This window comes from Puma concolor, chromosome B1 (assembly GCF_028749965.1).
Source record: "Puma concolor isolate L17-30 chromosome B1, mPumCon1.1.hap2, whole genome shotgun sequence".
NCBI classification, from domain to species: Eukaryota; Metazoa; Chordata; class Mammalia; order Carnivora; family Felidae; genus Puma; species Puma concolor.
Window position 1 is genome coordinate 28171905 of NC_141670.1, and position 23261 is coordinate 28195165.

General features: G+C 42.4%; 1 protein-coding gene and 1 long non-coding RNA gene across 2 annotated transcripts; one reads left to right on the forward strand and one right to left on the reverse strand.

The window, feature by feature from the left end:
• Positions 1-587: 587 nt before the first annotated feature.
• LOC147581524 (uncharacterized) lies at positions 588-6921 on the forward strand. Its single transcript, XR_015249995.1, has 2 exons — positions 588-3607; positions 6600-6921. It is a non-coding gene; the product is annotated as an uncharacterized LOC147581524 (long non-coding RNA).
• A 4354-nt stretch (positions 6922-11275) lies between these two features.
• On the reverse strand, positions 11276-21484 carry MBOAT4 (membrane bound ghrelin O-acyltransferase MBOAT4). The gene is made up of 3 exons (XM_025932889.2): positions 21016-21484; positions 17275-17499; positions 11276-14164 (listed from the first exon to the last, which is right to left on the reverse strand). Exons 1-3 carry the CDS (start codon positions 21132-21134, stop codon positions 13201-13203), a joined length of 1308 nt encoding a protein of 435 aa, XP_025788674.1. The 5' UTR covers positions 21135-21484; the 3' UTR covers positions 11276-13200.
• Positions 21485-23261: the final 1777 nt, after the last annotated feature.

The window sequence follows — 23261 nt, forward strand, 5'->3', positions numbered from 1 at the left end:
AGGTTTTTGTGTTAGTTGGCTCAGACCGCCATAACAAAGTACCAGAGATTGGGTGGCTTGAACAACAGAAACTTCTGGATGCCTGTCTGGCTCAGCAGAGCATACAACTCTTTTTTTTTTTTTTTTAAATATTTATTTGGGGAAGAGCACAAGCAGGAGAGAGGCAGAGAGAGCGGGGCCGAGGATCTGAAGTGGGCTGTGCACTGACAGGCTGACATCAGTGAGCCCGATGTGGGGCTCGAACTCATGGACCCCACGATCATGACCTGAGCCGAAGTTGGATGCTCAGCCGACTGTGCCACCCAGGTGCCCCAGAGCATGTGACTCTTGATCTCGGGGTCATGAGTTCAAGCCCCACGTTGGGCATAAAGCTTACTTTCAAAAAATAAAATTAAAACAACAGAAATTTATTTTCTCACAGTTCTGGAGGCTGATTTCTTCTGAGGCCTCTCCTTGGCTTGCAGAAAGCCACCTTCTTCCTCACTGTGTCATCCCTCAGTCTGTGTTCTCTCTGTCCCAATCACCTCATCTTGTAAGAATACTAGTCATATTGGACTATGACCTATGCTATGACCTCACTTAATCTTTATTACTTCTTTAAAGGCCCCATCTCTAAATACAGTTACATTCTGAGGTACTGGGAGTTAGGACTTTTAACATATGAATTTTGCTGGAACAAAATTCAGCCCATTATACCTATATATCAAAATATTAACTAGATGTATCTAAGTAATTTTAAAAATGTTTTTTTGTAAAAATGAGATCTTCCTACACTAATGATAAATGGGACTCTTTCAATCTCAGTTGAAGTCCCCAAAACCAAGAATAATACTATAGGTGCCAATTTCTGTCCCCTTGTCCTAAATGTGGTGCCAAGTCACATCTATTAAACACGTACCCACTTCCTACCTGTAGAAGTAAAACATGGAAGATCAAAGAGTAGAGACGGTAACACTTTGAAGAGAGTCACTGGAGCACTTTGGCATTTCCCCCTCCAAGGGTGTGAAAAGAAACTGCTTCCTCCTCCTTCAAGCCAAGGGAGAAGCAGTTTAAGGGAGCCACTCAGGGAACTTGGCATGTATTCCCTGAGCTTGGATGGCATGAGTACTAGAATGAGAAATTTGGCTAGATCATCCTGAGCTAGAAAAGCAGAGGGAGAGATCATCAGGGCTGCATAGAAAATGAGCTGAGGGGCGCCTGGGTGACTCGGTTAAGTGTCCGACTTCAGCTCAGGTCATGATCTCACGGCCTGGAGCCTGTTTCAGATTCTGTGTCTCCCTGTCTCTCTGACCCTCCGCCGTTCATGCTCTGTCTCTCTCTGTCTCAAAAATAAATAAATGTTAAAAAAAAAAAAAAAGAAAGAAAGAAAGCTGAATGCATTTCTAATGCATTTCTAATGGGGACGTATCTATGCACCTTCTCAGAGGAAGGTCTCTGTTTCAAGGACTTGTCAATGGGCTCTAAGTAGCAAGGAAACTTAATTTTTTCCTTTTGCTTTTGTTTCCCACATCAGACTAGGCATTTATTTATTTATTTATTTATTTATTTATTTATTTATTTATTTATTTATTTATTCAGAGAGAGAGAATAAGTGGGGGAGCAGCAAAGAGACAGGAAACAGAATCCCATGCAGGCTCCGCGCTGTCAGCACGGAGCCCAACGCGGGGCTGGAACTCACAAACTGTGAGACCATGACCTGAGCCAATATCTAAATTCAGATGCTTAACCAACTAAACCATCCAGGTGCTCAAAAGACTAGGCTTTTAAATGCCAGAACATGGGGACTATCTATGTAGTAACTGAACTAACGTAAGTTCACTCCTTGGTGAGTTTCAGATAGAGATTATGCCAGTTGAGTTGTCACACAAAGGAAACTTCATTTGCAGCAAGTAAGGAGATCATGGGGAATAATTTACAAAGCCACCATGTGAGGACTAAGCCCACCAACCCAATCAAAGGAGGGCCGCGGAAACTTGGAGCAGAGTCAAGGGAGACTTTAATCAACGTTCTTGCAAGAGCAGGCGTCTGAGAGACAGGCACACTCTGGGCAGTTACAGCAGACAATTTATCTCCTAGTGTGCAAGTCCCTTCCCCGGTTCCTCATTGGCTGAGTACTACAGAGGTAACAGCCTTGCAGGGCCACGCCTGTGCCCGTGTAAGACAAAAAATAGTCTGATTGGAACAAATATACATTCCCTGAGGTGACAGAGACTTCCAGTCCCTCCTCCTTTTCTTCTTTGGCGCATGCTCATTGCAAAGCCCACTAAAATAAGCCCTCGAAATGCGGAGGGGAAGAAGAACCAGGAAGTGAAGTGTCTAAAGGTTTGGGACTCCATTGGTGGAGGGGGGTGGGGGTTCGTACATATTTCCAATAGGTTGTAAACCTACTATTAACTACACATCACAGCTTTTATTTGGTATTTCTGAAAATGAATCATCTCCCTTATTTCTCACAATGTCCCCCCTGCCTTGCAGGGGTGAGCAGATTGTTTTACTTTAAGTTTTGGGATAAATATTCAGAAAAGGAAGCTTTGTCATCACAAACGCCTATACACACATCCTATGTTATGTTAATGAAGCTTGTGTTCCTTCTAGGGTGGAGACTTCAAAGAAGCAGAGGTAAATATCAGACTAGGGGAAGGGACTATGGCTGTGCTCTGAGAGCAGATGTAACCTGGATGGGGTCTTGGGCTCCTAAGGTAAGGAATGCAGGGCCTTGCTTGTTCATAGGCTGAAATCAATCAGTTGACCCGGAGTCCAGGCTTCTGCAGAGACAGACTATTTGTTGGTGGGTCTGAAAAGAAACAATAGTTGATTAGGGAGAAACAGTTCTCTGAAAAACAAGCTTTAAATTTTCTGCTAGTTTAAATTCATTAACCCTATGGGTCACGGTTTCATACCTGCAGAAACAACTCAAGAATGGGCATTAGGTCAATCTTTACTTTTGGGAGTTTTACCTACCATTGATTTATTGTCTTTGAATTTGTTAGGCTATTTCTTGACCTGGTAGAGACTTCCCCCACCCACCCCCCACCCCCTCCACCCACCCCCGCAATTCCCTTTGTTCCCTTAAAATCTGTAACTACTAGGTTTTGCATTTCTTTGTGATTCTGACACCTAGGAAGCTCTGCCAGCAGTGTGCCTGGGCACAGATCACAGTAAATAGCTGGGATCTAAAATGACTTATCTTGGGTCACAAAAGCTGTGTTTTGTCTTTTTTTTTTCAGGGGACCCCTAAATCTTTCTGCTTACATCTAAACCCTATTGAGAAAACTCTTCAAATAAAGCAGTCTCTTAAAGAATTCAAAGAACGCAATCATTCCCATCCTCATTTACCACCCAGAAATAACCAATATTAACATTAGGTGACTGTCATCTATCTATGGACGGTTTTGTACAATAAAACAAAACTCTCCATTCTTTAAGCAATGACGACAACAACAGGAGTATATAGGAAGACTCTGGACTAGTTCACAGAATCTATGGAGAAGCTGCAAATCTGGTCTTGAAAAGGACAAGAACTTGGGCAGCAGCCAGAGTCTGCGGAACAGAGCCAGATGCATTGGCAGTATTTGGGAGCGCTGATGATCGGATAAATAGGCCCCAGGTATTTTTCATTATGTTCTTATACTCAAGATTTAAATTCTTACCTTAAAAAAAAAAAAGTTTAACAAAGAAGACAAACTACAGGTGGCAGACACTTGTTTCTTTACCCCACAGCTCTTTCTCTCTTAATAATTGCTAGCAGAAACACATTTTGGGGCACCTGGGTGGCTCAGGTGGTTAAGCACCAGACTTCAGCTCAGGTCTTGATCTCTCAGTTCCTGAGTTCAAGCCCCACATGGGGCTCTCTGCTGTCAGTACAGAGCCTGCTTCAGATCCCCTGTCCCATCCCCCCCCCCGCCCCTCCCCTGCATGTGCAATCTCTCTCTCAAAAATAAATAAACATTAAAAAAAAAAGGAACATATTTTGTTTGTGGCTATGTGAACAGTTATAGGGAATGAATCATAATGGTTTAGAGAATGACTTCCGAATTTAACCTAAACACCTTAAAAAAAGATCTTTCTTTTTCCTTGCAGATCAATAATTCCAGGGTAAGACTGGTTGAAGAGATCTTTGTCAAATTGCCCAATATAGGACTAAAGCCCCTGGTATTGACTATACCCTTCATTATTTTTCTCTCTCAGGAAAAAAGATTAAAATAAGAAATGAGTTAAGAACTCCTATATTCAACAATAAAAAAAAAAAAGCCCAATTTGAAAATGGCAAAAGACTTGAACTAACATTTTTCCAAAGAAGATATACAAAAGTTCGATAAGCATATGAAAAGATGCTCAACATCAATAATCAGAAGGGAAATGCAAATCAAAACCACAATGAGGGGAGCCTGGCTGGCTCAGTCAGCAGAACATGTGGCTCTTGGTCTCAGGGTAGTGAGTTCAAGCCCCATGTTGAATGTAGAGATTACTTAAAAATAAAAATCTTAAAAAAAAAAATGAAATATCACTTCACACCCATTAGAACACACGCACACACAAACATATGTATATATGTATTTACCTATACATATATATATGTGTATATATATGTATATATATACATACACACACACATATATAGGTATATATACTTTTTTAAGTAAGCTCCATTCTCAGCATGGGGCTTGAACTCATGACCCTGAGATTAGGAGTCACATGCTCTACTAACTAAGCCAGACAGGCACCCCTAGAATGACTATTATATTTAAATAAAACAAAACCAGAATAAACAAGTGTTTACAAGGACGTGGAGAAATTGAAATGCTTGTGCACTGTTGGTAGGAATGTTGAATGGTGCAGCCACTGTGGAAAATGGTACGGCAGTTCCTCAAAAAATGAAACATTGACTATGATCCAGCAATTACACTTCTAGGTATATGACCCAAAGAACTAAAAGGAGGAACTCAAACAGATATTTTTATACCAATGTTCATAGCATCATTATTCACAGTAGCCAAAAGGTGGAAACAACTCAAATGCTCAGCTTTAAAAAAGGATGAAATTCTAATACGTGCTACAACATGGATGAATCTTGAAGATATTATGCTCAATGGAATAAGCCAGACACAAATGGCAAATACGGTATGATTCCACTTATATGAAGTACCTGGAATAGGGGGAAACACACAGAGATGAGAGATAGAACAGTGGTGACCAGGAACTGGGGGGTTGGGAAATGGGGAGTTACTCTCTAGTGGCTTTCTATTTAGCATGATGAAACATTCTGGAAATGAATGGTGGTGATGGTACCCCAAGTATGTGAATGTTCTTAATACCACTGAAGTGTATACTTAAAACTGGTCAAAATGGTAACTTTTATGTTATGCATATTTTACCACAACAGAAGCAGTTTTGAAAAGGGATGACTGTTAATTGCTGTTCATAAGTAAGATATATGTGCAACTTTTTCAAAAAATTAAATTTTGCATTGTTGCAAATATGTAATCCTTGCAAATTTCTTGAGGGGAATTATGCCAATTTACTTTTAATGTTGCATATGAAGCCACCTCAAATGAAATAATAAAATTATAGATAATTGTCATTATTACCAATTATATTTGCCCCAGGCAAGGTTATAAAAAGGGTCCAAAGAGTTCACCCCTTTGAAGCAGATTCTGAGTGAGGGAAAAATCTGTTAATAGATGCCCACTCTATGAAAACAAAAACGAATAGGGTGCATCCAGATCTCCCCGGACATTTGGGAAAAAATAGAAGAATAAGAAATGTCAACACACCGCAACAGAGGTTATGTGATATTATATTGGTTGTAGAATATAAGGAGAGCAAAATAACCCTTTGAATGGGCCCTTAATAAGATGATAGATACATACATACATACAAGCATACATACATACTTACGTACATACTTACGTACATACGTACATACATAGATATTTAAAAAAACATGAGATTTACTGTCTTAACATATTTTTAAGAGTGCAGTTAGTATTGTTAGCTTGTACGTACATTATATAGCAGGTGTCTAGAACTTTTTCATCGTGCATGACTGCAACTCTACACCTGTTGAATAGCAACTCATTTCCCCCTCTCCTCCAGCCACTGGCAACCAGTGTTCTGCCTTCTGTCTCCATGAGTGTGTCTACTTTAGATACCTCGTGTAAGTGGAATCATGCAGTATTTGTCCTTCTGTGACTGGCTGATAAGCTGCACATTGCTTAGTGACAACCAGCATTCATCCCCTCTATTACAGAAGTCTTGGAACTAGATTTTCCAGATCCCTCTGCCTCCAGGCTCCCGAGTTTAATCTGTTTTGCTAATTAAATACACTCACCATGCTTTTCAAAAACCCAAAGAGACCAAAAGATGCTTTTCCTCTGCCAACAGTGGTGTGCAGGCTTAAGCAGATGAGAGTTTTCTCAAGGGTTGACACGACTGTACTCCACTGCTCTGAAGCCGAATGTGTGAGTTCCTGACCTATGGGTTTTACTGGAAACTTTCTGACCTTCGGATTAAAATATGGAATTTCTAGTGGAGATCTAAGATTTTGCTCCCCCAAGTTTCTCAGTGATTTTGTGTCTTTCTTTCTTTTTTTCTTTCAGTTCTTATCTTAAAAGAAAAAAATCAACTTTAGGTGCCAAGGCAATTAATTCAAAGGGGAAACACTAGTCTTTTCAGAGATGGTGCTGGAACAACCGGATATCCACATGCAGAGGAATGAAATTGGACCCCTACCTCACTCTACTTTCAAATGTTAACTCAATATATCATAGACCTAATGTAAAAGCTAAGTCTAAGATTTACATAAGAGCAAATCTTCATGACCTTGGTTTGGCAATGGTTTCAGAGATATGACAAGCAAAAAGCAACCAAGGGAAGTGTATAATTTGTGCTCATTAAAATTAAAAATTTTTGTGCTTCAAAGGACACTATCAAGGACACTATCAAGAAAGTAGTGAAAATACAACCCACAGAATGGAAGAAAATATTTGCAAATTACATATCCGATAAGGATCAAGTATCCAAAATATTTAACTCTTAACAACTCAACAGCAGAAAGCCCCAAATAACCCAGTTTAAAAATGGGCAGAGCAGGGCACCTGGGTGGCTCAATCAGTTAAAGGTCTGATTCTTGATTTCTGCTCAAGTCATAATCTCAGGGCTTGTAGGACTGAGCCCCATGTCCAGCTCTGGGCTGTCAGCGCAGAGCCTGCTGGGGATTCTCTCTCCCTCTCCCTCTCTGCCCCTGCCTGACTGTCTCTCTCTCTCTCTCTCAAAATAAATAAATAAACATTAAAAAAAATTTTAATAAAAATGGGCAAAGCATCGAAATAGACATTTCTCCAAAAAAAAAAAAAAAAAAAAGAGAGAGAGATACAAATGCTAATAATTACATGAAAAAGTACTCAACATTATTAGTCATTTAGGGAAATGCAAATCAAAACCACAGTGAGACACTACTTCATATCCACTACAATGACTAGAATGAAAAAGACATCTATAACAAGTGTTTACGAGGATATGGAAAAATTGTGACCAGGAATGTAAAACGGTACAGCTGATGTGGAAAAGAGTTTGGCAGTTCCTCAAAAAGCTAAACATAGTTACCATATGACCCAGAAATTCCACTCATATGTATATACATAAGACCATTAAAAACATATGTACACAGGGGTGCCTGGGTGGCTCAGTCCGTTGAGCGGCCGACGTCGGCTCAGGTCATGATCTCGCAGTCTGTGAGTTCGAGCCCCTCATTGGGTTCTGTGCTGACAGCTCAGAGCCTGGAGCCTGTTTCAGATTCTGTGTCTCCCTCTCTCTGACCCTCCCCTGTTCATGCTCTGTCTCTCCCTGTCTCAAAAATAAATAAAACATTAAGAAAAAAAAATATGTACACAAAAATTTGAACACAAATGTTCATAATAGCATTATTCATGATAGCCAAAGAGTGAAGTATCTGGGTTTTTTGTGAAGTGTCTGTTCAACATTTTTGCACATTTTTATTGTTTTGGAAATAGGTGCCATTGACAAAGTTCACATAAAATATAACCACTAACCCTTTACTTAGTGCTGAACCCCACCAAGTTTCTGCTATGTTAAAACGTGTAGAAAAGAATCTGTTGGAAGTGATTTGAATCTACAGTCTAATAGTTGGCATTTTAATCAGGGTTGTTACTAATGATTGCTATTTATTCTTTGATAGCAATTGAGCATTGCAATGTTCATAATCTAGTGGTCCCTATAGTGCTTATAGGAATACATTGGTCCAATCTGTTCTTTCACACCTACTGAACCTGATTCACCATCAATCTGTGCCTCATTGTTTGATCCTTTCGCCTTCACCCAGGCTCGGCAGGCTGGCTGCCAGAGCCTCTCAAGCGACCTGAGAGAGAGTTCATTGCCTGTAAGAGATCAGTCACGTGGGCAGAGTAGCATCCTTTGGGCAGAGATAAAATTTGGCTTTCTTAGTACTTTTCTGGATTGAAATATCTACTAATGCTTGCCAGGACAAACTCCTCAAAACTCTCCACCTGGGCCTCCTTTTCCATGTTCTCATGAAATTGATGAATCAAGGATTGATGAATTAACTGTGTGTCAGTGATGTCTCCCTATGGTTTGCTTTATAAAACTACATGGATAGAAAAAAAATCAAGATTGGATTGTGTCCTTCAGAGAAGTTTAACAATTGAGATGGATCACTAAACCTGAGTTACCCATTTAGAGCCACTGGCTGCCTGTTTGTCACGGCAGCTGCCAATAGATGAAGAAAGAGGCCAGCGTGGGTGAGTGGCTACATGTGCATCAGGGGGACAAGGCTGTGAGCCTACCTTACCTAAAATTGAAAGGTGAATTGAAGTTCTCATGGAACATTTCCCGGGCAATGCCATCTCAACAGACAACTGATGGTCCCTATAGCTCCTTGGTCCTCTTAGGAAGGCAAATTTTGCAGTTTTTTGTTAAATATTTTCTAATTAAGCTTTGCTAGTATTCTGAGCTTTTCAGTTATCATGGCTTATCCCATTGTTATTTATTTTATTTTATTTTATTTTATTTTATTTATTTATTTTTAATTTACATCTAAGTTAGCATATAGTGCAATAATGATTTCAGGAATAGAATCCAGTGATTCATCCCCTACACATAACACCCAATGCTGATTCCAACAGGTGTCTTCCTTAACTCCCCTTGCCCATGTAGCCCATCCCGCACCCAACCCCCCTCCAGCAACCCTCAGGTCTCTGTATTTAATAGTCTCTTATGTTTTGTCCCCCCCATTTTTATATTATTTTTGTTTCCCTTCCCTTATGTTCATCTGTTCTGTATCTTAAATTCCACATATAAGTGAAGTCATATGATATTTGTCTTTCTCTGACTGACTCATTTCACTTAGCATAATACCCTCTAGTTCCATCCACGTTGTTCCAAATGGCAAGACCTCATTCTTTTTGATTGCCAAGTAATACTCCATCGTATATGTATACCACATCTTCTTTATCCATTCATCCATCAGTGGACATTTGGGCTCTTTCCATACTTTGGCTTTTGTCGATAGTGCTGCTATAAACATTAGGGTGCATGTGCCCCTTCAAAACAGCACACTTGTAGCCCGTGGATAAATGCCTAGTGGTGCAATTGCTGGGTCATAGGGTAGTTCTATTTTTAGTTTTTTGAGGAACCTCCATACTGTTTCCCAGAGTGGCTGCACCAGTTTGCATCCTCACCAACAGTGCAAAACGGCTCCCCTTTCTCTGCATCCTCACCAACATCTGTTGTTGGCTGCGTTGTTAATTTTAGCCATCCTAACAGGTGTGAGGTGGTATCTCATTGTGGTTTTGTTTCGTATGTCCCTGATGATGAGTGATGCTGAGCATTTTTTTCATGTGTCTGTTAATGGCTTATCCCATTTTTAGAAATTTCTTAATCAACAGAATCTCATACAATGATATTTTTCAAAATTTGGATGAGGTCCCATGGGGGGATCTGTGAAGCCTCCTACCAAACTCTTTAGAGTAAGTTGGCTGATAAAAGGTAGGATGCCAGAAGCCAGGGGCTTCAGCCCCATTGGGGGCTGTTTCTATGGGTTACTTAGCTCTAGTACTTGGCCCCGAGAATCTAATTCACTTGTCCAGGGTACCACCTACAGGACAGCAGCTGCTGGCCCTTTCCTTGCATTTATAGAGGATAAACATAATTTATCAAAATACTATTCTGATTGGGCCTATAAGTAGGACAGAATAAGACAGAAATCAGGGGTGGCCTGAAGGCCACTTTCTAGATCAAACAAAAGAAGAAAAATGTCCGAAAGCAAGGTCAGAGCCATGAGATTAATAATGACAGAGATGAAAAAGCAGGTGCTATCGGTGATATGTCAAAAGGAATTTGGGAGGCAATAGGCGGGGTCTTGGGAGTGATAATCAGTAACTGAAGGAAAGGGAAACTAAAGTTGCCAAATGCTGAGGGAGCAGCTGAAGCAGGAGTCAGGAACTCAAAAATTAAGTCCTAACAAAGGCCATGAGGATTGGAAGAAGATACATTCTCTGCTCTCTGCTCTTGGATCCCGGAATCTCCTCTGTGCAGACAGATGGCTTCTGGATCTACATGTCTGGCTCAGACTTTTTTTCCTTAGATTAAGTCCTTCAAATCACATTGTTCTTTATACTGTCCAATATAAATGAAGCATTTCTATAGGATGCAAATGGAAAGCGAAGGAAGTAGATGTCCTGGTTTTAACCAATCGGAGGAGCAGAAATTACCCCTGGCCATCAATAGAGAGATAGATTTGGAGACCAAATTGCCCTTTAAAAAACTTTATTAACCAACTACTTTTTAAAATTGAGTAATCTATCGTAAGCATTTTCCTAATCATTAAAGGCATTCATGTAAAAAATTTATTCAAGTGTAATGTACATACATAAACTTGCACGTATCTTAAGTGTACAATTTGAAGGGTTTTCATAAACTGAACACATACATCCATGTAGCTAGCTCCTCAGACGTGCCTGTATACAAGCATTCATTTTTTTAATGGTTTTATTATTTTTTAAATTTATTTTTTGAGAGAGAGAGAGAGAGAGAGAGTGCAAGTGTGAGCGGGGGAGGGGCAGAGAGAGAGGAAGACAGAGGATCCAAAGCAGGCTCCCAGCTGACAGCAGAGAGCCCCACGTGGGGCTCAAACTCACAAACCTTGAGATAATGACCTGAGCCGAAGTCGGACGCTCAACCAACTGAGCCACCCAGGCGCCCTCAACCATTCATTTTTAATAGCTCTATCATAGCCCATCGTAATTGCTTAACCATTCTCCTAATGCTGACTTTTTTTTTTTAATGATAAATAATGTTGCAATGGTTATTTATCTTTCTTCCCAACCTATAACACCACCACTACCATCCCACTTGCCTGTCTGGGTCGGATTCTAGGGATGTCCTTCCAGCAACGTGCTTGTAATGGTCTTAGAGTACTTTAACATCCCCTTGGCAACCTACTGCTTCCCCTTGACTATCCCCAACCTTGGAAAATCCTGTTTGTCCACATTGTCTCCTCTGGGCTATTGAGTGCAGTGCCGGAGGGTTAAGGCCACTACAAATTCCTGCCATCTGTTCAGGGCCCTCACTGCTTGTTGTGCTATATTCTGTGTGTGAAGATCGGGCTGTTTGTTTGCTGTCTGTTAGTGAGTGATATTGACACAGCTTTTTTTTTTTAAGTTTATTTATTTATTTTGAGAGAGAGAGAGCTTGAGTGGGGTGGGAGCAGAGAGAGAGGGAGAGAGAATTTCAAGCAGGCTCCATGCCGACACAGCACAGAGCCTGATGTGGGGTTTGAACTCACAAACTGTGAGATCATGACCTGAACCGAAATCAAGAGTCAGATGCTTCACCAGCTGAGCCACCCAGGAGCCCCGACACAACTTTCTGAATGATCTATAACTTCTGACTGTCTTCGTCAGGTTTTAAAAATTAGAAGCTCACTTGCAAGTTTAAATTTTGTAAAGAATGAAAATGGTTGGTTTGGGAAGATTAGATGCTGTGCAGTGCTTCCCATGGTGCAATAAACGGAGTCAGCAGATGATTTTAAGTGGGACACAAACGATTTGTATGTATTCCTTTTAGTAAATATGAGAATAAAATGTAATTAATGCACTAAACTCGATTTTCACCAATGCCATTGCTTAGAAAGAGGGTAAGTTTTTAAAGTAAGCTGAGCTAAAATTGATTTGAAGAGAAATTGTAATTCTGTAACATGCCAGGTGGCCCACAGATGTGAAAACGATCGTTATGTGACTGTGGCTTCACTACCACTGGAGGTCTCGACAGCTTTCTCTTGGGGTATTTTAAGTCCTAACAGAGGAAGAAACGGAGACAATTATTTAGGATGTGCCAAGAAAAGGGAACTGGACCCTCAACGTTGTACTAAAATAGGATTTACTTCTTGTTCTTGGTCTCTTTGTGTGACATATTTCATGGGTCAGTTTTGCACTTAACAATTATGTAAGTGCTTATCAAGCCTCAGCCAGATTTTCAATTTATTAACATATTCTGAGATAATATCAGCCTTTCCATTCTGAGACCAAATTTTTCAAATTACTTATGGATCAGCATGAGTCTCTAGTTCATGTAACAAACCCACACAATTATATGATTTAGAGGGTTTTTGTTGTTGTTGTTGTTTTTAAAGTAATCTCTACACCCAACACGGGACTAGAACTCACAACCTCGAGATCAAGAGTCACATGCTCTAGTGACTGAGCCAACCAGGCGCCCCTGACTTAGGTTTTTGTTTTTGTTGTTTTTGTCTTGCTGAACTCATGGTCCAGGATCAAGTGGACCAACTGGACACTCAATGTTTAGGTGTCCATGTATATACTGTTTGTCATTTGGTTCACAGTACCTAAAGTTTTTATCTATCCCCTTACCTAAATGTTGTTTCCACACCTACACTGTAAGCCCCAAGGGAAGAAACCATGTCTTTGTCTCTTTTTTTTTTTGGGGGGGGGGGCGGGACTTTGGTACCAGTATAATAGCTTGTTAAAGTAGATGCCCAAATTTCTATGGCAAGACATGAGGTATACACATCCAATACTTGGGAAAAAAAAAAAAAAAAAAACCTTCTAGTATGGAAAAGTTCAAGCATATGCATCATCAACACACCATCTGGCACTTTTTAAACTCTATTTCATGGATGTATAAGATGAAGGCTGGGGAAAGATATCAGGTCAATTTATGCTTTCTCTTCGCTAATAGAAAAAGCAAAACACAATACACCATGGGAAAGACACTGTTGTAAGAATTACACAGCAGCCAGAGAGAGGAGAGGCTCCTGACCTCCACCGCCAGCATGATATAGGCAATGATGAGCTGGGTGTGGGCCCAGGTGACAGTTCTATACAGCAGCTGCATTGGCCAGGATCTGATAGACAAGTTGGCAAAGGTGTGGATTAGGTAATCAGCTTCCACCATCAGAGCCCAGCAGAGGAAACCAAACACCTGTCCTGGATGGAGCCCGTGCCACCAGGCAGAGAAGGCAAATGTCTGCAGCAACGGCCGGGCCCTGCCGTGCTGGTATATGAGGCGTCTGAGCCACCCAGCTGTGCTTTGGTTCCACTTTCTCGTGAACAGGGATATCCTGTGGGTTGTTTCCAGTGTCCAAATGTCCGCATCAGGGACGTATCCCTCCCCAGCAGGGCTCTGACCAAATTCAGGTCCAAAGCCTGCTGCATGGAGGAGCGCATCATCCAGGATCCAGCAGGAATAGTAGGTGAGTTTGAAGAGCTCGGCTGTGGACCACATGACACGGATGCACTGGAGTTGCCGGCAGTCAGTCAGACCTGCTCCTGCACCCACCACCTTCCTCAGGACCACCTTTAGGCACTCGAGGCCCAGAATCTGCAGACCCATCCGGGTCAGAGCCCAGACAGAGCGCCTGGGACCCAAACTGCTGGACCCTTGAACACGAGCCTGAAATCTCTGGAAGGAACACAGGGAGCCTCCTAGGAGAGCAGGGAAAAAGATCAAGTAGCTGAAATAGGGCAGTGTCTTCCACAGATGTTCAAGAACAGAGCTTCTGCCCCTGATGCCTCTTGCTTCTGCCTTCACTTTTCCCTCACAAAGGTCCAGAGAGAGGGATGTGACCCTCTGGGTCAAGAGCATGAGGGAGGAAAGAGTGATGCAGAACCTGAAAGAGATTTATTTAAATGTGAAAACGCTCCCCATATTTATTTCATCCCAGTCCAGTCCCTCACACATGACCCCACAGCAGATAATAGCTCTGAATGATCAAGACCGATGTCCTGGCCTACAGTGCCCCCACAAAGACTCTTAGATTAGTTCAGACCACAAGCTACTCTGGGCAGGATCAAGAGGTAAATGGGGAAATCGGGGCACCTGGGTGGCTCAGTCGGTTAAGTGTCTGACTTCGGCTCGGGTCATGATCTCATTGTTCAGGAGTTCAAGCCCCGCATTGGGCTCTGTGCTGACAGCTCAGAGCCTGGAGCCTGCCTTGGATTCTGTGTCTCCCTCGCTCTCTACCCCTCCCCCGCTTGCACTCTGTCTCTCTCTCCCTCAAAAATAAACATTAAAAAAATTTTTTTTAAGGTAATGGGGAAATTAATCATGAATCCGAGAGGCAACTAAAAGACTGACAAGGAATATCGTGGGGAAATATTGATTATAATATTTCTAAGAATGGCCTATACAGATTAGGATCAGGGACCTGGAAGAAATTTGCCATGGAAGAAACAAAAATTTAGTACTGAAGAGACTATAGTAAAGCAGAGGTTTTGAATATGAACCGGTCCCTGATAGTAAGATTTTGCAGGCTGTGGTTTCTGTGCTGAGGAATGTGAGTCAAGCTAGGGGTTCGGGGTGTGCACTGAGTCATTAGCAATTTGAGGGGTGTTCTTAACCAATCACCTGAACTGCTCTGGCTTCAGTGTCACAAGGTAGAGAAGATACTACTGGCAAAGTTATTGTGGAGAAAATTAAGGAAAATTATATGGTGCACTCTACAATCAGGGTTGCTGTCCTGTGGAGAGAAAATGGCACTGTTTCCCAAATGCTGCTGTTTCATTCTGTGAGTCTGAGGATTTAAGGACAAGTGACCTCATCTGACTTATCCAAACAGTAAGTAAAATTGCCTCCAAATGCCACCAACCCCTGTTCACATTCCTTCTGTTGGGGTGGAATGTGTTCCCCGTAAATTCGTATTTTGAAGCCCTATCTCCCAGTCCCTCAGAATGTGACTGTATTTGGAGACGAGTTGATTAAGTTAAAATGAGGTCATCAGGGGCGCCCAGGTGGCTCAGTTGGTTAAGTGTCTGACTTTAGCTCAGGTCATGATCTTGTGGTTCATGGGTCTGAGCCCTGCATCAGGCTCTGGGCTGACAGCTCAGAGCCTGGAGCCTGCTTCCGATTCTGTGTCTCCCTCTCTCTCTGTTCACACTCTGTCTCTCTCTCTCTCTCTCTCTCTCTCTCAAAAATAAATAAACATTAAAAAAAAATTTTTTTAATGAGGTCATTGGGGTAAACCCTAAACGAATATGACTGGTGTCCTTATGAGAAGAGGATATTAGGGCACAGACACACACAGAGGAAAGACCAGATGAGGACACAGGGGGAAAGAGCCATCTACAAGCCAAGGAGGGAGGCCTCAGAAGAAGCTGAACCTGCCAACACCTTGATCTTGAACTTCCAGCCTCCAGAGGAAGTAAGTTTCTGTTGTGTGAGCCACCCAGTCTTCATTACTTTGTTATGACAACCAGAGCAAATCAGCACATCTTCCCATTTCAGCTCTGGCTCAGCCTTCCTTCCGTCAACCAGATCCCGTTTAACTTGCTCCTCCAGCCCCTATCAGGTCCTGGCTTCCCACTGAAATGCTAATTCACCACACCCTAGTCAGTACTCCCCATTCCCTACCGGCTGCCATCTTGCCTCTTCTTCTGAGAAGCAAACCCTAAAGCCTTTGGTGAAGACAGTGAGGATAAAGAAAAGGATTCTGGGTGTGGCAGGGATGGCAAAATGAGTGAAGCAATGGCAAGCTAGAATCAGACTGGTGACCCACCTCGACAGGTTCTGTGAGTGACCATGGACCCACGCCAATTGTGATAACAGAGGGAGCCAGGGACCACAGGCCTCAAGAATACAGACATACCTGTATTAGATACCTCTAATCTTGGTGATCTCAGGGACTCATGAAAACATTTCTTTAGACTGATTCTTTTTCCTACACTGGGTGACCACCCTTCTGGGACGATGGAATAGCTGAGTCTCAATGAAAGCAAAACTCTTGGGGCACCTGTGAGTCTCAGTCAGTTAAGCATCCAACTCCTTTTTTTTTGTTTTGTTTTTTTAATCATTATTTATTTTTGAGAGACAGAGAGACAGAGTGCGATCAGGGGAGGAAGAGAGAGAGAGGGAGACACAGAATCTGAAGCAGGCTCCAGGCTCCAAGCTGTCGGCACAGAGCCTGACACGAGGCTTGAACTCATGAACCATGAGTTCATGACCTGAGCTGAAGTTGGACGCTTAACCAACTGAGCCACTCAGGCACCCCGGCATCTGACTCTTAATTTCAGCTCAGGTCATGATCTCACAGTTTGTGAGTTCGAGCCCTGCGTTGAGCTCTGCACTGACTGTGTGGGGCTTGCTTGGGATTTTCTCTCTCCCTGTCTTTGCCCCTCCCTTGCTCCTGCTTGCTCTCTCTCTCTCTCTCAAAATAATTGAATAAACATTAAAAAAAAAAAGAAGCAGCAGCAAAACTCTTGCACAGCAGCTTCCATGGGAAGGTAGCAAAGGTTTACAGTGGATTGATATCTTCCTGGTCCTATTAAAGGGGAGGAGAGGCCGCTGGCCGTGTGTCTAAACCACCAACTCTGAGTTCAGCAAATAGTGCTTAGTCACTTCAAGACAGGCCTCATCCAGGGGCCCTGGGACCCCTGGTTCAACGCCCTTTCAGGCACAATGTTAAGTACAGCTAAGTGCCAGATACTGTGCTACACAGGCAACACATGGTAGTTATTTATAGTCACATCACTACATTTATATACATTATCTCTAACATCAAAGATTTGCATTCAGAGACATAAACACACATATACACATACACGCACACTTTTTTTTTTAGGAAAAGAAATGGAGGCTGAGAGGTTAAATGACTTGCTTAAGGTCACACTGCTCAGATGTGCAAGAACTGAGATTCAAACTCCACACTCAGGGTCTCTCCACGTACCCCAGGCACAAGCAAAGCCTTGGCTGGTTTAATACAGCCAAGGGAACAGGCCGCTTTACCTCATGGAAGGACGTTCTTGCAGGTAATATTCAGTATAGTGCAGACCCAGGTGACACAGCGTCTGCCAGCTCATCTGAAAGAAGAAAGCCCACCTGTGGACATCCCGGGGACCGAGAGAGGAAATCAGAACCCCGGCGCACAGAGCAGGGATGAGGACAAGCACGGCGAAGGAACCCATAGCAGCCCAGGCCAGGGCCCCGCCTCCAGCCAGGAGAAAGAGGTACCTGGAAGAAAAAGGACAAGTGTGAGACTGACTTGGAACAGCGTGACAGATGAGTCACTTCAGATGTCATTCTGGAGAATCCCGTGTAACACCTAAGGGAGCCATACTGTTATCACTCCAAAGTCTTCTTTTTGTTTTTCTGAGGGAAAGAACCCTGGGAGAAAAAGCCAGAGTCCATTTGAAAACACCTACCTCCGGAAACAAATTTTGATACCCACCATTCAAGTGGGAACAACACCCTCCCCTGACAATCCTGTGGGTGACAGCTCTGGAAGGTTCCCTGGTGGGGACATCTTAAAAAATCTAGTGGTTTGCTGGGGCACCTGGGTGGCTCGGCAGGTTGAGCATCTAACTTTGGCTCAGGTCATGATCTTGCAGTCTGTGAGTTCAAGCCCTGCATCAGGCTCTGTACTCAGAGCACGGACCCTGCTTTGGATTCTGTGTCTCCCTCTCTCTCTCTCTCTCTCTGCCCTTCCCCCCTTGTACTCTGTCTCTGTCTCTCTGTTTCTAAAAAATAAACATTAAGAAAAAAATTTTTTTTAATCTAGTGGTTTGCTGCCTGACTGAAAAGTGATGGGAAGCTAGTGTCGAGGATCTAGGACAGCTCTCTAGACATCGTCTCATTGAGATGAGCCTCTTTCCTTTTCCCTGGGTTGCACTGCCCTGCACCATTCCAGAGAGAGCGGGAAAGGGGACTCCGTGCCTCTCTCCACTAACTGTTTGAAAACTCAATTAGAAAAAAAAAAAAAAAAAAAAAACTCAATTAGAAAATCTTTATAGGTGCTCTTAATCTTCCCTATTGCACTTTAAAGATCTTAGGAGTTGATGGTTTTTCTTAATGTTGTCAAAGACCCACGTCAGTGAAGTGGTTTATGCAAACTGCCTCCCTCAGAAGCTGATAGATGCCCTGAGGATGTGCAGAGACCTGGGAAATTTCACATTATGAGGACTCAGTTCTTCTTTCCACAGTGTATGGAGGTTAGCTTGTTTGTTTACTTTTTAGTTTTGTTTTTTTTTTTTTAATTAACCTCTACACCCATTGTGAGGCTTGGACTCATGACCCCGAGGTCAAGAGTCACATGCTCTCCCAATTGAGCCAGCCAGGTGCCCCTGTTTGTTTGTTTTAATTGGTGCCAAATTAATAAATCTGAATGAAGAGGTGTGAAAATAGGTCCTGACTGGTCAGGGATAGGAAAATTGAGTCAAAGAGGCCTATGCTTTTGGGGCACCTGGGTGGCTCAGCCAGTTAAGCGTCCAACTCTTGATTTCAGTTCAAGTCATGGTCTCATGGTTCGTGAGTTCGAGCCCCACATCTGGCTCGGCGCTGACAGCACGGAGCCCGCTTGGGATTCTCTCTCCCTACCTCTTTGCCCCTCCCTCCCTTCAACCTAAATAAACATTAAAACAAACAAACAAAAAGATTAAAAAGAGGCCTACATTTTCTTGACCACTGCAGGGTATGTATCATGGCTCAGCGACACACACACATTAGTAAGAATGTCTTTCTTGTGGGGGGACTGATAGGTGGTCCCCGTGTAAGTTGCTCTATCACACAGGGCCTGGGCCATTCCCGTGCTTCCCTGCCACGGAAAAATAAGGGGAACATGTATTCCTTACACAGCAGAAGTAGAAGCCTGAAGTGGCAACTGCCCTCAGGCTTTGTAAACATTAAAATGTCTACACATGTTCAATGTAGGCTACATGAGGTATTGAGTACTTATTTTATTATAGGCATTGTGCTAATAATCTCTTTGTAAGAAATAGCTTTATTTAATCCTTAAAATAACTCCATGAGATAGGCATTATTATTTCCATTTCACAGATCAACTTGAGAATTTATTCACATACACAGGACACTCAGGAAGGGAAGGACCCAGGATCCGCCAGGCTGACTCCGAAGCCAGCCATCTCTCTCTCTCTTTTTTAAGTTTATTTATTTTTGAGATATTCCCTCTTTCTGCAAGAGAGAGGCAGCGCATGTGCACGCATATGTGCACACAAGCAGGGGAGGGGCAGAAAGAGAGAATCCCAAGCAAGCTCCATGCTGTCAGCACAGAGTCCAGAGCCCCACGTGGGCTCAAAGTCACAAACCAAACCATGAGATCATGCATGACCTGAGCTGAAATCAACAGTTGGACGCTTAATCTACTAAGCTACCCAGGCGCCCCCAAAGCCGGCAATCTTAACCTATGAGAATTAACCCTTGTTTTTGCACTTGCTTTGCTTTATTATTTGTGATTCTTTCTCAATAGGAAACTTTTTTACAATTGCTCCCCTCCGAAGCGAGAGGTAAGGGCCGTCAACCAGTTGTGAACATGTAATATACCACAGATTCGTCAAACTCAGTAGTTCTTTTTATTACATACAACTAGATCTTACTTAAAAATCCCCAGTGTATAAAAATCTTAATTTCCAAAATAAGTGAATCATTAGGAGGTAGCCCTCGGGCAATGGATTTTCATGTGACACAAGGATATTCCACAAACTTCTTTAAAAACACGGGCTGCCTTTAATGTATATGATGTATTAACTATACAGGGGCGCCTGGGTGGCTCAGTTGGTTGAGAGTCTGACTCTTCGTTTTGGCTCAGGTCATGATCCCAGGGTTGTGGGATGGAGCCCCATATCAGTTTTGCACTGAGCATGGATCCTGCTTGAGATTCTCTCTCTCTCTACCCCCTCCCCTGCTTGTGCTCTCTCTCAAATAAAAAATAATAATAACTTATTAACTACACAAAAATCATTTCAATCAAGTTATCAAGTCTCTAATGATAATAATTTTTGGACCCCAGATTGAGATCCAGCCAATCTAACATAATTTATTTCGACTTATTCCATTTCTCTGAGAAATCATACAAAGGCATTTTAAAAATCAGTTATATATTTAATAAAACTTAATTTTATTGAAAATGATAAAATTCCATGAAATTAGGACTGGTCAAGAGTACAGGACATATGGTGGGGGTATAGACATATCTGTTTGGGGAACTCCTGTACTAAGTCAACATCCATCTCTCCCCAGAGTTTATTTTCACCATTTTCCCCTTTAATGTAAACCTGTCAAACTTTGAGTCAATGCAGACATGATGTCAATTTCCACTACCATTTCACTCTAATAGAGATATCAATGATTGAGCAATCAATAATCAGTGGTAGTGATAATTACTTAAAAACAACCGTATAATTATTTATTTTTAAAAAAAAATTTTTAACATTTATTCATTTTTTGAGAGACAGAGAGAGACAGAGCATGAGCTGGGGAGGGGCAGAGAGAGGGAGACACAGAATCCATAACAGGCTCCAGGCTCTGAGCTGTCAGCACAGAGCCTGATGCGGGACTGGAACCTGTGAACCGTGAGATCATGACCCAAGCCGAAGTCAGTCACTTAACCGACTGAGCCACCCAGGCGCCCCCGTATAATTCATTATTTAATCTTCATGTCTTCAGGCCAATCCGTGCTTTTTGACCTACTATGGTATTCATAGATGTAAGAGCAAAATTAGCCTTTAAACCTACCTGGCAGGGGTGGAAAATGAGTCCATAGTGCAGAGATAATTAAACAGAAGTGCAAAAGGAAAAGCGGCCCCTTGATAAAGTGATACAGGATGGAGGAAGAACAGCTGAAGCCAATCCATTGTGAACTGGGACAAAGATAGTTCCTTTCCAGAGTCCTTAACAGGTGCTTTCCTTCAGGAAGAGAAATCTCAACCAGGTTCTCTTTGATCTGCTTATATGGCTCAGGAAGGCGTGGGTGAGTAAAGAGCAAACAAAAGCACTGGCGAGAAGCAGCATAAAAGTTGGCTTTCTGATAAAGGGAACAGCACTATAGAAACCAAAATGTGTTTTGGTGTGATATTAAGAACGTACAAAAAACATTGCTTTCACAATTCTCGTTTAGTTTACATACTGTGTTATTTGCCTTTCCAGTCATCTGTCTGTCATATTTTCTTCACTAAGTTAAAGAAAAATGCCATTTTCCAGTTGTGGACAGACAACTGGCTGGCTGGGAAGGAGAAGCAAGGATGTGAGTGAGGAAAGGAGCCACCATAATCACGTGAGCCAATTCCTAAAATAAATGCATGTGCGTGTGTGTGTGTGTGTGTGTGTGTGTGTGTGTGTGTGTGTGTGTATAATCTCCCGTGGTTTTGTTTCTCTGGAGAACTGTGATTAATACATACACCATGGAAGTCTTTCAAATTAATTTAGACAGACATTGTTTGAAAACAGGTGCTTATATGCTTGGGGACAATAGAATGTTTTAAATTCATCCATATATTTATTCAACAATTTTCTTTTTTTAGTATCTATTATGTGTCAGGTACTGTGGTCAGTGCTGGGTAAACGGGGACAAATTCGTGTGGCTACTTTCAAGGAACTAAGTCTTTGGGGGAAATAATAAGATAAACAATTACAGCTGCCGATGGGTCCTTTTTTTGCGTTTTTTTTTTTTTTTTTTTTAAGTAAACTCTACCCCCAAGATGGGGTTCAAACTTACAACCCCAAGATCAAGAGTCCCATGTAGTACCAACTGAGCCAGCCAGGTACCTGGATGATGGGTCCTCTTCTTATTCCATGGAGAAAACCAGCAGTAGAGCAAGAATGACCTATTTCTGATTGGGTGGCCAGAGAGGGTGTCTCTGAGTGTGATGGTTAGTTTTTTGTATCAGTTTAGCTAGACTAGGCTACAGTTCCCAGCTATTCACTCAAACACCAATCTAGGTGATGTTGTGAAGGTGTTTTGTAGATGTGATTGAAGTCCATAACCAGTTGACTTTAAAGAAGGGAGAGTGTCCCAGATTATCTGGGTGGGACTGATCCAATCAGTTAAAAGGCTTTAAGAGCAGGCCTGGAGCTTCTCTGAAGATACTCCACCTACAGACAGCAGCTACACCACATGCCTGAGAGTTCCAGCCTGCCCCACAGACTTCTGACTTGCCTAGCCAGCCCCCACAATTGTGTAAGCCAATTCCTTGCAATAAACCTCTTAATTTATAACTCCTAGCAGTTCTGTTTCTCTGGTTGAACCCTGACCAATACACAGAGTATGTGACATCTGAGATTTAAACCATCATAGGAAGGCAGGGTGGAGAGCAGGGTCAGGTGGAAGCGGTCTGGGGCAGTCAGCTTGGCTTCATAGAGAATGAACGCGTGATTAGAGAAAGAGGAAGAGAAACTGAACATGAAGAAGTAGTCAGAAGAACTGAACAAGAGAAGTAGTCAGGGGCTGGATCTAGTCCAGAGGTAGGTTACAGAAAGGAGTTAGGAAGAAAAACGAAAAGAATGCAAAGTACAATAATTGGATTAGTTTTTAAAGGATGATTTTGTTGGAGGCTCAGTCGCTTAAGCGTAGGACTTCGACTCAGGTTATGATCTCCGGTTGGTGAGTTCAAGCCCTGCATCGGGCTCGGTGCTGACAGCTCAGAGCCTGGAGTCTGCTTTGGATTCTGTGTCTTTCTCTCTCTGCCCCTACTCTGCTCACACTCTGTCTTTCTCAAAAATAAAAACATTGAAAAAAATTAAAAATAAGATAAAGGATGATTCTGGCGACAGGAGAATGGCTTCAATGAGGGAGGTGGGAAGGCGGTGGGAAGGGGATGGGGGACACCCGGGGAGAGATGGCGGCTGAGATTGCATTAGGGAGGTGGAAGTCTTGCCGGTGAATTATATACGAATTATATACGGGGAGGTGAAGAAAGTCTAAGATGCCTATTGAGTTTCTAGCTTGAGCAATTTTAAGTGAATGGTGGATCTCTTTACTGAGG